Source organism: Buceros rhinoceros, unplaced genomic scaffold (genome assembly GCF_000710305.1).
Source record: "Buceros rhinoceros silvestris isolate BGI_N320 unplaced genomic scaffold, ASM71030v1 scaffold21313, whole genome shotgun sequence".
Lineage (NCBI taxonomy): Eukaryota > Metazoa > Chordata > Aves > Bucerotiformes > Bucerotidae > Buceros > Buceros rhinoceros.
Window position 1 is genome coordinate 20255 of NW_010403331.1, and position 12679 is coordinate 32933.

At 42.2% G+C, this 12679-nt stretch overlaps 1 protein-coding gene across 1 annotated transcript; it reads left to right on the forward strand.

Moving 5' to 3' along the window:
* Positions 1 to 572: 572 nt before the first annotated feature.
* LOC104490672 (beta-secretase 2-like) lies at positions 573 to 11940 on the forward strand (the record flags this gene model as incomplete). The annotated part of the gene is made up of 6 exons (XM_010132989.1): positions 573 to 640; positions 1388 to 1418; positions 1502 to 1590; positions 8921 to 9137; positions 10461 to 10589; positions 11806 to 11940. Coding segments are annotated over exons 1-6 (669 nt in total), but the record flags the coding sequence as incomplete, so codon positions are not given.
* Positions 11941 to 12679: the final 739 nt, after the last annotated feature.

Sequence of the window (12679 nt, forward strand, 5' to 3'; positions counted from 1 at the left end):
AGATGTTTTTGAACACCAGCTCACGGTTTTTTTGTCTGTGCTTGGTCTTATGCTTATTAAAGAAAGATTCTGCATATCCTCCCCAAATGCTTCATCCCACTTTCTGTTTCTTTTCTGAGCTCAGCCCCGTGTCTCCACTTCCTTTGTCAATACTGGGCTCGTTTCCCCTGCCGTTCTTTCCTACCATTCCCACATCCATTCTCAGTGTTAGATCTCCAGCTATCTGATGTCTTAGGGAATGGTAAGGACTACAAGAGCTGCTGCTTCAAGCTGGTTTTAAACTACAGTCAACTCAGCCCTCATGTCTCTCTCCCTTCTACAGGAAAATTCTTAATTCCTTATTATTCTTTTGAGGAGCAGGTGTCCCCTACTGCCTAGGGTGTAATTTCACAATAGTTTTAAGCCAATCTGACACCACACTGTCACCAAACGGGGCAATCACTCTGTTCTGGTATCTGCTCCTACCATCTCTTTCCAAGGAGCTGTCTGATATGGCAGGTTGCTATTTTTTTATTTTTTTAGCTGTAGGTGAGGAACCTGATCTGATCATGGGCCGTCACAGCCCCGCGAGCATGACCGCTTATGCCAAGAAGCCCTGGGAAGCCTTCAGCCAAGAGAAGAAGCGTGACCGTTGCTTTTGGTAGCAGTACAGTCCCTGACTGACTGAAATTATGATTTAATGACACTACATTTACTGTAGTTTCCAGATCAGTGAAAGAGGTGATCCTGCATACAGCCGCTTGCTTCCGTGCAAGCATGCAGATTACCTTCTGCTTTGTGTTAACACGAGATGTGTTGCAGCCGTGGCAAACCAGCCTGGTTACCTCAGCCACATGGGGAAAGGAGGCGTCTCATTTTGCCGTGTGGTTTTGTTAGGCAATTTTTGGCCTAAACCTCCTCCCAATTAACCAAACAAGTGCCTCACTCTTAGGCCATCTTTCAATTAACTTTTCCCAGAGTTTATAAATGTGCTGTCCTCCTGTTTAAAGGCGGTGAAGGTTTTGGTAAGTTGCTGCGGTTTGGGACAAGCTGAGGATGGCTCCTGTGCTCCCCAAACCATGAGGCAGCTCCTTGCTTCTGCTGATTTCTGCTCAGGCTTGCATTCAGTCCCGACCTTGAAACCTCGTAAGCTCTAAGGCAAACACCACTTTAAACAGTACACGATTCAGCCCGTGTCCTGGACAAGCCGGGTTGCCAAGACGCTTGGGCTGGGCCAAGAAGGAGTTTGAGATGGTCGTGAATTCATCTGCTGTGCGAATGTGGGCTTGATGGGTTTTCCTTTTCTGGGAACATGACTATTTTAGAGCACTTCAGCATGATCAGCTGTTCTGAAGGGGCTGCAGCAGCGTATCTTTCAGAGAAGTGATACTTGGTATTTATTTTTCAGGGCAACTTTCAACTTCATCTCAAAAATGAAGGTAGTTTAGACAAAAACTGTAACGATTTGTTTGTTTGTTTAGTTGGATATGAAAACCACCTCCCCTTTCTTCTGTTTTGGCAGTTAAATATCCTGGTTGACACTGGGAGCAGTAATTTTGCTGTAGCGGGTGTGCCTGATCCTGATGTCACCTCCTACTTCAATCCTGAGCTGTAAGTACCTGTTCTGCGCGCTGTGATGGGTTAGGACGTCTTGTACATTCTGGCTCCTCCATGCCAGAGAGGATGATAAGGCGGTTCGTGGGGCTCCTGTGACACCCCATAAGAGTGGGCTCTTTCTTGCCTGAAGCAAGGGAGGATTGGCCTTGCCTGAGGCAAAGTCCTGCCTGACACCATGAACAGTCCCACTGATGGCAGCGCCGATTAGAGCTGGAGAAAAGGGAAGAAGATTACGGGGTAAAAATCATTTGCAAAATCATGCCAATTTAAGCCAATTCCTTACACGGATACTCTTGGAAGGAACTAAAAGTTTCCCTTTACTTTCCCTTTGTTTAAAAACAAAAATTAAACCCCAGTAATTGTGTTTGTTACTTGATATCTCATCCAAAACCAAAAATAGTTAGTCAAAAACTAATTTGTTGTTTAGTTTGGCCAAGGCCCTCGATCAGTTGGCGATCTGGACAGACCCTGCTGAATCTGGTTGTTTACAAGATAGATACAACCCTGTTGGTTTTGTGCTTGTTGCGCACTAAATTTGCTGTGTTTAGCATGAGCTGACGTTAGTCACAGCCAAGCACAGCTTGAATCACTCTCCCTCCTTTCTTCCTTCCTTTTGGCCCTTGTCTAGTTTCAATTATTTCAGACCAGCTTCTGCAGAACATAGTATCTAGCTGTAGTGTATGGATAAAAGTACTTGGAGGACTGGAGGCTGGAGAGTACCACCGTTATCATTGTACCTTTATGTATTTGAAGGTGGGGTTTTGCACCTTCTTTCCATCAAGGTGCACTGGTGATGGAGGGAAAGTTGGTATTGCCATGCTGCATACTACAACAGCCTTACCTTCTGTTGCGTGTTCAGATGTTAGTGGGTATTTCACATCTTGTTACGATACGACACAGCTCTGGGAAGTCCAGAGTTTGTGCTTGAAAGCTGTTTCTGCAATACTGCAGAGTTTGGCATGCCAGCTGTCCTCTTCCATAGGTAATGGCTAGAGGAAACTTAATTGTAAGGAATTAAAAGCACGAGAATTCCTTCTGACTTTTCTCTTAAGTGACATTATTTTGTCTGGAAGGGCAAGGCCTCTCCTAAGAACCACAGACCATTAGAAACAGCCACAATGGCAGAGGTTTTTTGTTGAGAAAGTTTGTAAAATCGCTTGAAGACAACAGTCTCTTAGTGTTTTCAGTGTGGACAATGTTTGGAGAACGTTGATGGAAAGTGAATAATGAAACCTTGAAATTTAGGCCCTGCAGAGTTCAGGGTGCGTTGTAAAATGATTCAAACTCGAGGCATTACAGTGCAGAGCAGTTGCAATAGCAGGATCTGGTTCGGGTGGGATTGATGTAGTGTTGCAGTATTCTCAGAATAAAGTGCAGCTGTTAGCATATTTGAACCTGGCTACACCATGATTCTTCCATTTGAAATGCTCCAAATACCTTCGGATAAATGTCATCTGGGAGGGGTCCAAGCCTCGCTGAAATCAGTTGGATGTTTCAGGAATGTTGTTTGCGGTAGACCTCTGTAGGTCAGCTACTGCATATCCCAAATGAGGCAGGGCTGTCACCAGATCACGTTAGCCACGGCTGAGTCCAGCTCAGTCCTCGAACCTGCTGAGGGTGGAGAATCCATCATCTCTCTGGGCAGTGTGTTTCAGTGCTGTGCCACACTCTCCTGAGGAGGAAATATTTCCTAATGTCCAGCTTGAACATCACGAAGGTGTCATCCCTTGTGTTAGTGTTGGGCACTGCAGAGAAAGGTTTGGCTGTGTCATCAGTGGGAGTTGGTCTCTTCTACCATATGACAAGTGACAGGACAAGAGGAAACGGCCTTAAGTTGCTTCAGGGGAGATCTAGGTTAAATATCAGGGAAAAACTCTTTCCAGAGAGGGTTGTGAAGCACTGGAACAGGCTGCCCAGGGAGGTGGTGGAGTCCCCATCCCTGGAAGTGTTTAAAAGCCATGTGGATGTGGTGCTGAGGGACATGGTTTAGGGACCCTGGCAGTGCAGGGTGAAAGGTTGGACTCGATGATCTTAAAGGTCTCTTCCAACCAGATGATTCTATAACTTTGTAACTTGTCTTTCAAGTTGTAGGCTGCTGTGAGATCTCCCCTTAGCCTCTTGAAGACAAAACTGAAGGCCAGCTCCCCTCAGCCCCTCATCATAGGTCCTGTATTTGTAGACCCTGCCCTATCTGGCAGCCTGCTGCGAGTCCCTCTTCCTTTCTCCAGATCCCTTTTGAACTGAGTTCCCACAGCTGGCCTCAGTCTATTCCAGGTGTGGTCTTCCACAGTGCTGACCAGAAGGTAAGTGTGACTTCCCTGGGTATGTTGTCCATGGCTCTCCAAATGTGGCCTCGTGTGGAGCTTGCTGTATGCACAGGACACGTGTGCCGTTGGCACTTAGCCTGGTGTCCACCGTCAGCCCAAATCCTTTTCAGTCCTTTTCAGTTGCTTCCTAGGACTGGTCTGTCCTGATGCATGGAGTTGTTTCATCTCAGCTACAAAACTTTGTGCTTCTCCTTGTTGAATGCCATGAGGTTTCTGTTGGCTCAATCTTCCTGTTTTTCAAGGTTCCTTTGGATAAAGCTCTGACATTCAGCATGTCGACTGCTCCCCTTAACATAGTATCCGCTGCTGAGGGTACAGTCTGTCCGTGTTGTAGGTTCTTGGTGAAAATGTTGGAGAATTCTTCCTCCACTCACAATCCTTGAGGCACTATGTTTGTCATGAGCCTGATGTTGAGCCAATGGTTGCTGCCCTGTGGGGGCCTATCCCACCTTCAGCCTACACAGTGGTCTGTTCAGCCCCACATGGCCAGCTTCCAAATGGGAATGCCATGGGACGTGGTTGGCAAAAGCCTGACTGAGGTCGACCTGTGCTAGAGCCAATGCAGTCTCCTCATCTGCGTAGCCAGTCTTCTTGTTATAGAAGGCAGTGAGGTTGGTCAGATCTGGTAGTCCTGTAAAACTCCTCGTTGAGTGTCCGTGATTACCTTCTTGTCCTTCCTGTGCTTGGGAACAGAGAACAACCTCCTGGACTCAGAGACTTTTCCTGACTTGAGGTGAACCCTAGTCAACTGTAGTTCATTGGGCCCTGCTGCTCATCACTTTATGAGACTGGCCTTAAGATAGCCTTATCTCAGCAGTCAGGTCACCCTCCTGGGTGTCGTGATTTTGCATGGATGGTAGCCAGGGGCCTTGATAACACATCAGCTGGATCTGTAAAATTACCTAAGAGTGAACTTTACCCATGTGCAAGTGAGGCAAATAACCTCTGGGAACTTGTCTTCCACACTATGTGAAACACTTCAAAATTAGATGAAGAGGTTTCCTCTGGTCCGGTAATAATTCCTGCAGTTTTTCCATATATTTTCAGGAAGCGCTTCCATATGAAAGTCATAAACTGCAAATTGAAGACGAGGGGAAGAAAGATTTGTAATTTAAGTTAATGAGGCTGAGTTATAGATGTGTGCTTATTAGAATATTAATCCTGCGTTGGAGAAAAGCAGCGATGGGTCTGAATTTTCTAATTGCCTCGCTCTTAGTGTAATTTCATTCAAATTATCAAAATCTGAAATTAAATGCATGATTGTTTTCTGACTGAAATCGAGGAGGGTGAATAGGAAAGGCATTATCTTTGTTTCAAAGGACCCAGAGGGTGTGGTGTTCAGGAAGAGCCCTTCTGGAGCAGTTTTAGATCTAGCTTAATAAATGATGTTGTGTGTCATATAATCCATGTCATATAAGTCTACTGCTTAATTATGTGGGTCTTTCCGTACAAATGAAGCTGTTATCAGGAACTCGGTCACAATCTGGGCTTTTGAATGGCTCTGACAAAACTTGGCGGTGAAAGGTTCTGAGTCTGCTGTGATGATCATGCTGTATAAGCCACCGTGATGTGCAGGGTTTTGGGAAACGGCCTAATTTGTCCGACCTAAAAAGAAATCACGTTTCTTTACAGTGCTGTTCAAAATAACACGTAGTTTTTGTTGAGTACACTACTTATATTAAAAGAGCTACTTAAACAGATGTATCAAGGGATTTTCACACTTGAAATTAAATTATCAGTGATGGCTCTGTAGCAGTATGTGACAGAGTGACATACGCAGGGTGGTCAGGATTCAGCAACAGTATTCAATTTTATTTCAGTGTGAGTACCACTGCCTCACCATGTAAAGTTTCAAGAGCAAACTGCTCAAGAGTTGATCATTCCAAGACACAGGGAGGTATGAAAACCGTGGGCAAAAAATTGAGGTAATGCACCAAGTTACATATCAGCAAGCAGAAGTAAGCTGCTGCTTTGCAGCATCATCCCACAAGTTTGGTTGTATACACTGTACAGTCTGTGGTTTGGAGTAAATCATAAACTTGTTCCAGAACCTTTGCAAATTCAATAGGACTTCTTGGTTAAAAATCAATAATTTATGTTGGGTTTTCATGTTTGCTTTGTTTCAAAGTCATTGGCCCTGAATCACTTGTCTTTCACTATCTATCACGAGAGAGGGGATCAAAACTTCTGTTCAGATTTTTTTACTCATTGCTGTTTTCTGTTGCTTCTTTGCTCTTGCTGTCTGTGGAGACGCTGATTTGGAAAGCAAGAAAATCTGAAGTCCTGCTTTGTTGCAAAGCGGCATGGAATCGAGTAGGAATTGAGTAGGAATTGCATGTGCTTGGCAAGGCTGGAGCTTAGAGTGGATTTGCTGTTGACATGTCGAGCTTCTTTCAAATGAAGCATGACACGAGAGTTAATATTTTGGTTATGTTTTGTTCAGTGCCTCATGCTGGTAATGAGGAGTAACTCTGCGTGAGAAAATGAACTCACTGCTAGTTTTGTCATCTGAGGCTTGAGATCCATGTAAAGTTTGAGGACCATGTTTCTGTTTTTCTGCTTTAAAGAGAATGTAGTAACCAGGAGGGAGAGGGAGAGGGAGAAGGGAGTAGTGTCCCTACAGCTCCGTACTCCAGGAGGGCTTTCTCCTTGCCTCTGGCTAAAGTACACTCTGCCTTGCCAGAAGACTTGAATTTCTTATTTTCTCGTCACCATCAAAGTGGCTTGTTTGGAATTGTTTGTGTTGTGTTACTCGTTTTAAATCGCTTGGCCCATGATTTAGAGCAAGTCTCTAGTTCTGACCTTTAAAGAAGTTTTCTTTCTTTAGATCAGTGAAGTGGAAAAACGGGCTGATTACAGTCCAGAAGATGGAGCAGAAAGTGGTTTTGCAGAACAGAGTACAATTTACTGCCACGAGGATTGTGTGAGATCCCTTCCCGCACTGGGAAGTTTGCTCCTTGAAGGAAATAATAAGGCCTTCTCTTCCATATGACATTTATGTGCTTTACAAATGAGATGAGTATCTTCTTATCCATTTCTGCAGGTGAGGAAGCTCAGGCACAGAGGGCAGGGAGGTGCCTTGACCTGCCTTTTCACAGGGAAGTTCACCAGCCATGCTGGAAATCGAACCAAGTCTTCTGTGTCCTGGTCCGCAGCTTGATTCATCAGGCTGTTACCGCTTACAGAAGAGCTTCTATTCTAGTCATGCGGTGTCTGTATTTGCAGATTTGCTTTGCTTTATTCTTCAGCACTCTCTTTTCTCTCTGATTTCAGATGTTTCCTCTTCTGTTGCACAGCCAGACACTTTTCCACGTGAAGAACCCTGTATTTTCCCTTCTTTTTCCTGCCCCCAAGCCCCAGTTTCTCTCACATTGCTAATTATTCAGGCTCTCTTTTGATTTATAAAATGTACTGACAGTATCACGGTGGTGCTGTGGAGACCCTGCCCGAGCAGAGATGTCCCTTTGTCTAAGTGTCATACAAATGCAGAATTATGCAAAAAAGTAAAACAGCAGTAGCATAGCACAGTAGTAGACGCAACCAGGTAAAAGGTAGTGACAGTACCTCTGGAATTCGCGTGTTTTTGAAATATAATCTGTGGGGCCTATTATCTTACGTATTTCTGCTGTCTTGGATGTTACAAGCCACCAAAGGGATGTTGTGAATCCTGAAGACCCTTGCAGGGCTAGGTGTTGGGAGGTATGGAAAACTGCTTGGGGTTAGAGCCTGACCTCTTACCACTCCCTCCCTTAGCTAGGGAGAGGATCGGTTGCACAGTCTAGATGGCCAAATTGTCCTTCAAGATAAAAGTTTGTCCTTGAAGGGACAGGAGTTGTCTGCATTGCCATCTAAAGGTTGTTCCCCATGTAATGAGCAAAATCACACCAGCTCCACGCTGGTGAGCTCAGGTACAGGGCTGTGAAGCCGCTTCGTGTGGCGCTTTCTCTCAGAGCAGCTGTTAGATTAAAGCTGGGTAGATAAAACTGTCTGCACTTGATAAATCACCTGCACTTTCATTATTTTACACAAATGTAAAGGTGGTGTTGTGAAATTATTTTACACTTTTTTTTATTATTTACTTTTTAAAAAGCTGCCAGGTGCAATGTCTGTTCAGATGAACCAAGCGTGGTCGTCTGTCTCTTCAGAAGGGGAAGCTGTGTGCTGAGGAATGGGACCAAAATACGTTGTAAGGGATCTAGGGCTTTTGTAGCTCTGCAGTGGTGAAGTGGGTGGAAGATTATTGCTGTATTTATACCACAGGATTTTGAAATGAAAAATCTATTGAAGTTTTTTGTAATGTTTTTGTTAAGCCTTCTAAACAGGATTATTTTCCTTTCTTTTCTTGCCGTACTTGACTGCTTCTTCGCCTTTGTTGCCCTGGTCTAGAAGGAACTCCTTCCTTTCCTTCTCCAAGTCAGTGAATCATTTGTTAACAATATTCAAGTCTACTTACCTCCTGATAGATAGACCAAACTGCAGATTTAGAAAATCTGTGTCTTCCTGCTAATACTCACAGTAATATTCTAATCTACGCAATTTGAAAAATTTTAAAAAATAACATTAATGAGGAATTAGTCTATAGTTATTCAGTTAGCTTGGAGTTTCAATTTTAGATTTTAATTCAGAAGCTTTTCGGTTCCTAATGCCACTCTAATATGTTCTGTTTCCACTTAAAGAGTATTGCTCCTATTGTGATGAACCAGTCCGAGTCGTGAACACATTGGTGGCATCATGCCTTATATTAAAAAAAAAAAAACCCACACATTGTGAAGATTGGAGTCATTGATGGCTTTAGGATAAAAGCAAGGCCTCTAGATTTTTTTATTACCGCTTTTCACTGCTTTTACAATCCATCCCCCTTCTTCTGTGAGTATATGTAATTGACTTTGCAGACCTCACCTTTTTTCCTGTCTGGCAAAAAGTGAGATTTAATATATTCTGTTGTCTTGCATTGTAAATGAACAGCTCATGCATAAGTGTATCTTTTCCTTTTAAAGGTCAAGTACATACAAATCTCAAGGGATTGATGTCACAGTTAAGTACAGTCAAGGAAGCTGGACTGGAGTGCTGGGTACAGATGTCATTACTATCCCAAAAGGAATCTATGGCAGCTACACCATCAACATTGCTACCATTCTTGAATCTGAGAATTTTTTCTTACCAGGGGTTAAATGGCACGGAATTCTTGGTCTTGCCTACGATGCCTTAGCCAAGGTATTTCATCCTTTCCCTAGCTGTTGTCTTTCACAATGACAATGAACAGAAATCTAACTAGTAAGATAAAAAAGCAGGTGATCTGTCAGCATAAGTCTCCTCCCTTCCTGTCAGTCTTTCCTACGGATCCTTCGTGTTTGTTCCAAAAAGAATAAATTGGGTTGCGATAGTGCCACAGTCCCATGCGAGGATTTTGGCTTTTCTGGTGATGAAGGCTAGGATTTTAGCTCCTCTGGAATGAGTAAGATTTATAGAGCTTGTAATACCAGAGTATGGGTGTAGAGGCTTCAAGTGTATGTGTGGAAGGCATGTATTAGCGCTCTGATGATCTCTCTCAAGACTTGTTAATGGACTGATGAACTTACTTGGCAGTTCTTTCTAGGACACTCCATTTATCAAGTAAAGTTGAGATGGAGGGCGTATACGCATACTTTCAGAACAAATAATAGCCACGGTGTTTTCATGAACACGGAACCAAGCACACCCTGTTCTTGTGGACGTAGGAAATTCAGATAGAGGTTTAAATTAAAAACTAAACTTTATAGTCTAAAATTTATAACCTTATAGTCTAAAACTTAAAACATGATTGGAATACTACATAGTCATAGTTTTCCACCTAACAGTCTAAGGAATTAACAAACTGAGGTATGTCCTGTTAGAACAAATGGTTCAATACTGCCTGCTGACTCTGGAATTAAAAAGCTTTATTCAAGAGTTGTATGAGCATTATATTGACTTCTGCCATACTTGCGGTCGTAGTCTGTTGGCAGACGGAGAAGAGCTGCTTCTTAAACTCTGGGTTGGACGCATAATGCATTTGGGACAATAGTGTGTTTGAGGAAATAAGGACCATTGAATTCAAAGCTCATTAGCATTAAACTGTGTTTAAAAACTGAAGACCCTTACTTGAAAATTCTGCCTTTTAACTGTGGAAAGGTGCAAAGGGCAAGTTGTATTTTACTGTTTTAATAACTTAAAGCTTCTTCCGAACAGCAAGCTTCAGTGAGAGTTTCTTGCTGAAACTGAAACTAGTATTTGAATTTGAAACCTGCGGTTGAAAAATACCATCATGCTTTAGGGATTTCTATGACAGTGGTCAAGAGTAAAAATGTTTTTCTAAACAAGAGAAACAGAAAAATGACAGATGTTGCTTTTTTTAATGACTTCTTATATCTAGAATTTTCATCACCTGGTTGTCAGAAATTCAGTTGACTTGTGAAAAGTGGTCTTGTTTGAATGATTTGCTCAGTTCTGCAAAGAAACTTTTTAATGAATACTTCTGCAATTCTTTTGTTTTTTGTTTTGTTTTTCAACACCTTCAAGCCTTCAAGTTCTGTGGAGACGTTCTTTGATTCTCTTGTGAGGCAGGCAAAGATCCCCAACATTTTCTCCTTGCAGATGTGTGGTGCTGGACTGCCTGTTTCTGGAAGTGGTACCAACGGAGGTAGTCTTGTGGGTATCTGTCAATCTGAGAGGGAAGATGTATCTTTGTTAATCTCTCTCCCTCTTTTCTGTGACTATCTTACTTCTTCCAAATTTAGTGTCTAAATATATGAAATGGTTTATATTTTTTTAAGGAAGAGTTAAGCTCTAAGGCAAAACTCAAGTACCTCTTCTCCATTCTTTTTCTCTCTCAAGTTTGAGTAAACTTCTGCATTTCAAGCTTAGTTTTAATAAAGAAAAACATGAATGTTTTGGTGTTTCCTCAGAACAGATTCTGTTACCTTTCTCAAACTGAGTAGTCCCTTACTCAGCTGCTAAGCTTGTTCAATCTCATCAAAATGCTACAGTAATATTTTCCACATGATGTGAAAAGGGGGAGAGGAATCAAGGCTTTTTTTTTTTTTTTTTTTTTTTTTTTAAGACAACGTACTAAAGGAAAAAATCTGAAGACCAAATCTTCTGCTTGTTGTTACTCTGGAAATCCTTTCTATCAGTTTTAGTGGGATCAAGAATTGGCCATTATTTATTTGGAATCGGGAGATGGAATGACTGTTCCCAAATTATGCTGAAATAAGCATATCAGCATAGGAGTTGATCACGATTAGATCTGGCTGTGGATTCACATAATGTAAATGTTAACACCCTTGAGATAGATGAAGCACAGGAGAGAACTCACTTATGTTAGTTCCATTCAAAGTCTGATGGTCTAATCTGTTCCCAGTCAGCTTCACCATAAATTTTGATGGAAGCTAATAGCGATAGCAGTGATAGGATGGTCATACCCCATTTTGGATGTGTGTAAGAAAAATGAAATGTTCTTGAACAGTATTAAGGTTTTTCTGGTCTGATAAAGTGAATTTATGATGTGCAAGTTTCATATTCTGTTCCATTTTTATACATGGCCTAGATTGAACTCCTGAAGATACTAGTTTGATTTTAAACGGTGGAGCTTTCATTAAGAGAATCAGTGTGAGCTTGTAGATGAAGATGCTGGTAATTTGGCCCAATATGGGATCTCTGTTTGAAACACAATCTATTTAATGTCGAGATGTTTCATACTGTTTTATTATTGACAAAGAACTTGTCAGTAAAATCCTTTCAATTGGTACAAAATTAAAATTTTGCTCCCCTGTGTATCAGAACTAAATATTCTCCTTTTTTCCCCATACTTGCCCCAAAAGTAAACATACAGGATTTTAAAGCATATGAATTCCCTTTCCCTTAGGTTCTGGGGGGTATTGAACCAAGTCTGTTCTTGGGCAATATTTGGTACACACCGATCAAGGAGGAGTGGTATTACCAGGTGGAAATTCTCAAGCTGGAGGTCGGAGGACAGAACCTCGAACTGGACTGCAGAGAGGTATTTGTGATTGTGTGTTTCTGTCTACAGAAAATGTGAGTTGGGTTAAGAAAAACACTTAACTGAGCGGTTTGGTCTTTGCAAGCAGGTATCGCAGTCCCCTCTGAGAATTACGGCTGCATGGTAACTTTGAAAAGAAACGAATGAGCCACGTGAAATGCTCGAGTTGCTCACAAGAGAACTTTAAAGTCAGTAGCAGCATTTTCAGTAAATCAGGAACCAAGCGACAACTGTTTAGTGAACGGTCCACTGAAAATAAGGCTGCTGTGGTCTGGAAGGGCTCAGCCTTTTTGTCGAGTTTCAGTAGTAGCAAAGGTGTCAAAACTGAAGATGGTGCATTCATTGAAAGAGGACTCAGTCTTTAAACAAGTACAGTTTACGGTTTTCTGTTACACAGTAAAATCAAACCGAAGGGTTTTAAAACAATTCTGGTCAAAGAAAGAAAAGGGAAGGTTTTGAATTGACCCCCGTGGAGATGTCTAAGCATGTAATTCACGATGGCAGTGTGCAAGTGTCATCCTTTGGGACGCTTCCCAAAGTATCTTGTCCTTTGCCTCCTTTTTTTATTTTTGTAATTCCCTTTTGCTTCCTTCAGCCTTGCCAGTTATTACTCCCGATGGAAATGTTTTCTGGTTTTATTAGGAGTGATGATGTGCTATCTCTGGATCGGTCTGTGTTGTTGCAATTTCTATTCCAAAGCTCGCTCTTCTTTTTTTTTTTTTTTTTTTCCTGGAGGATA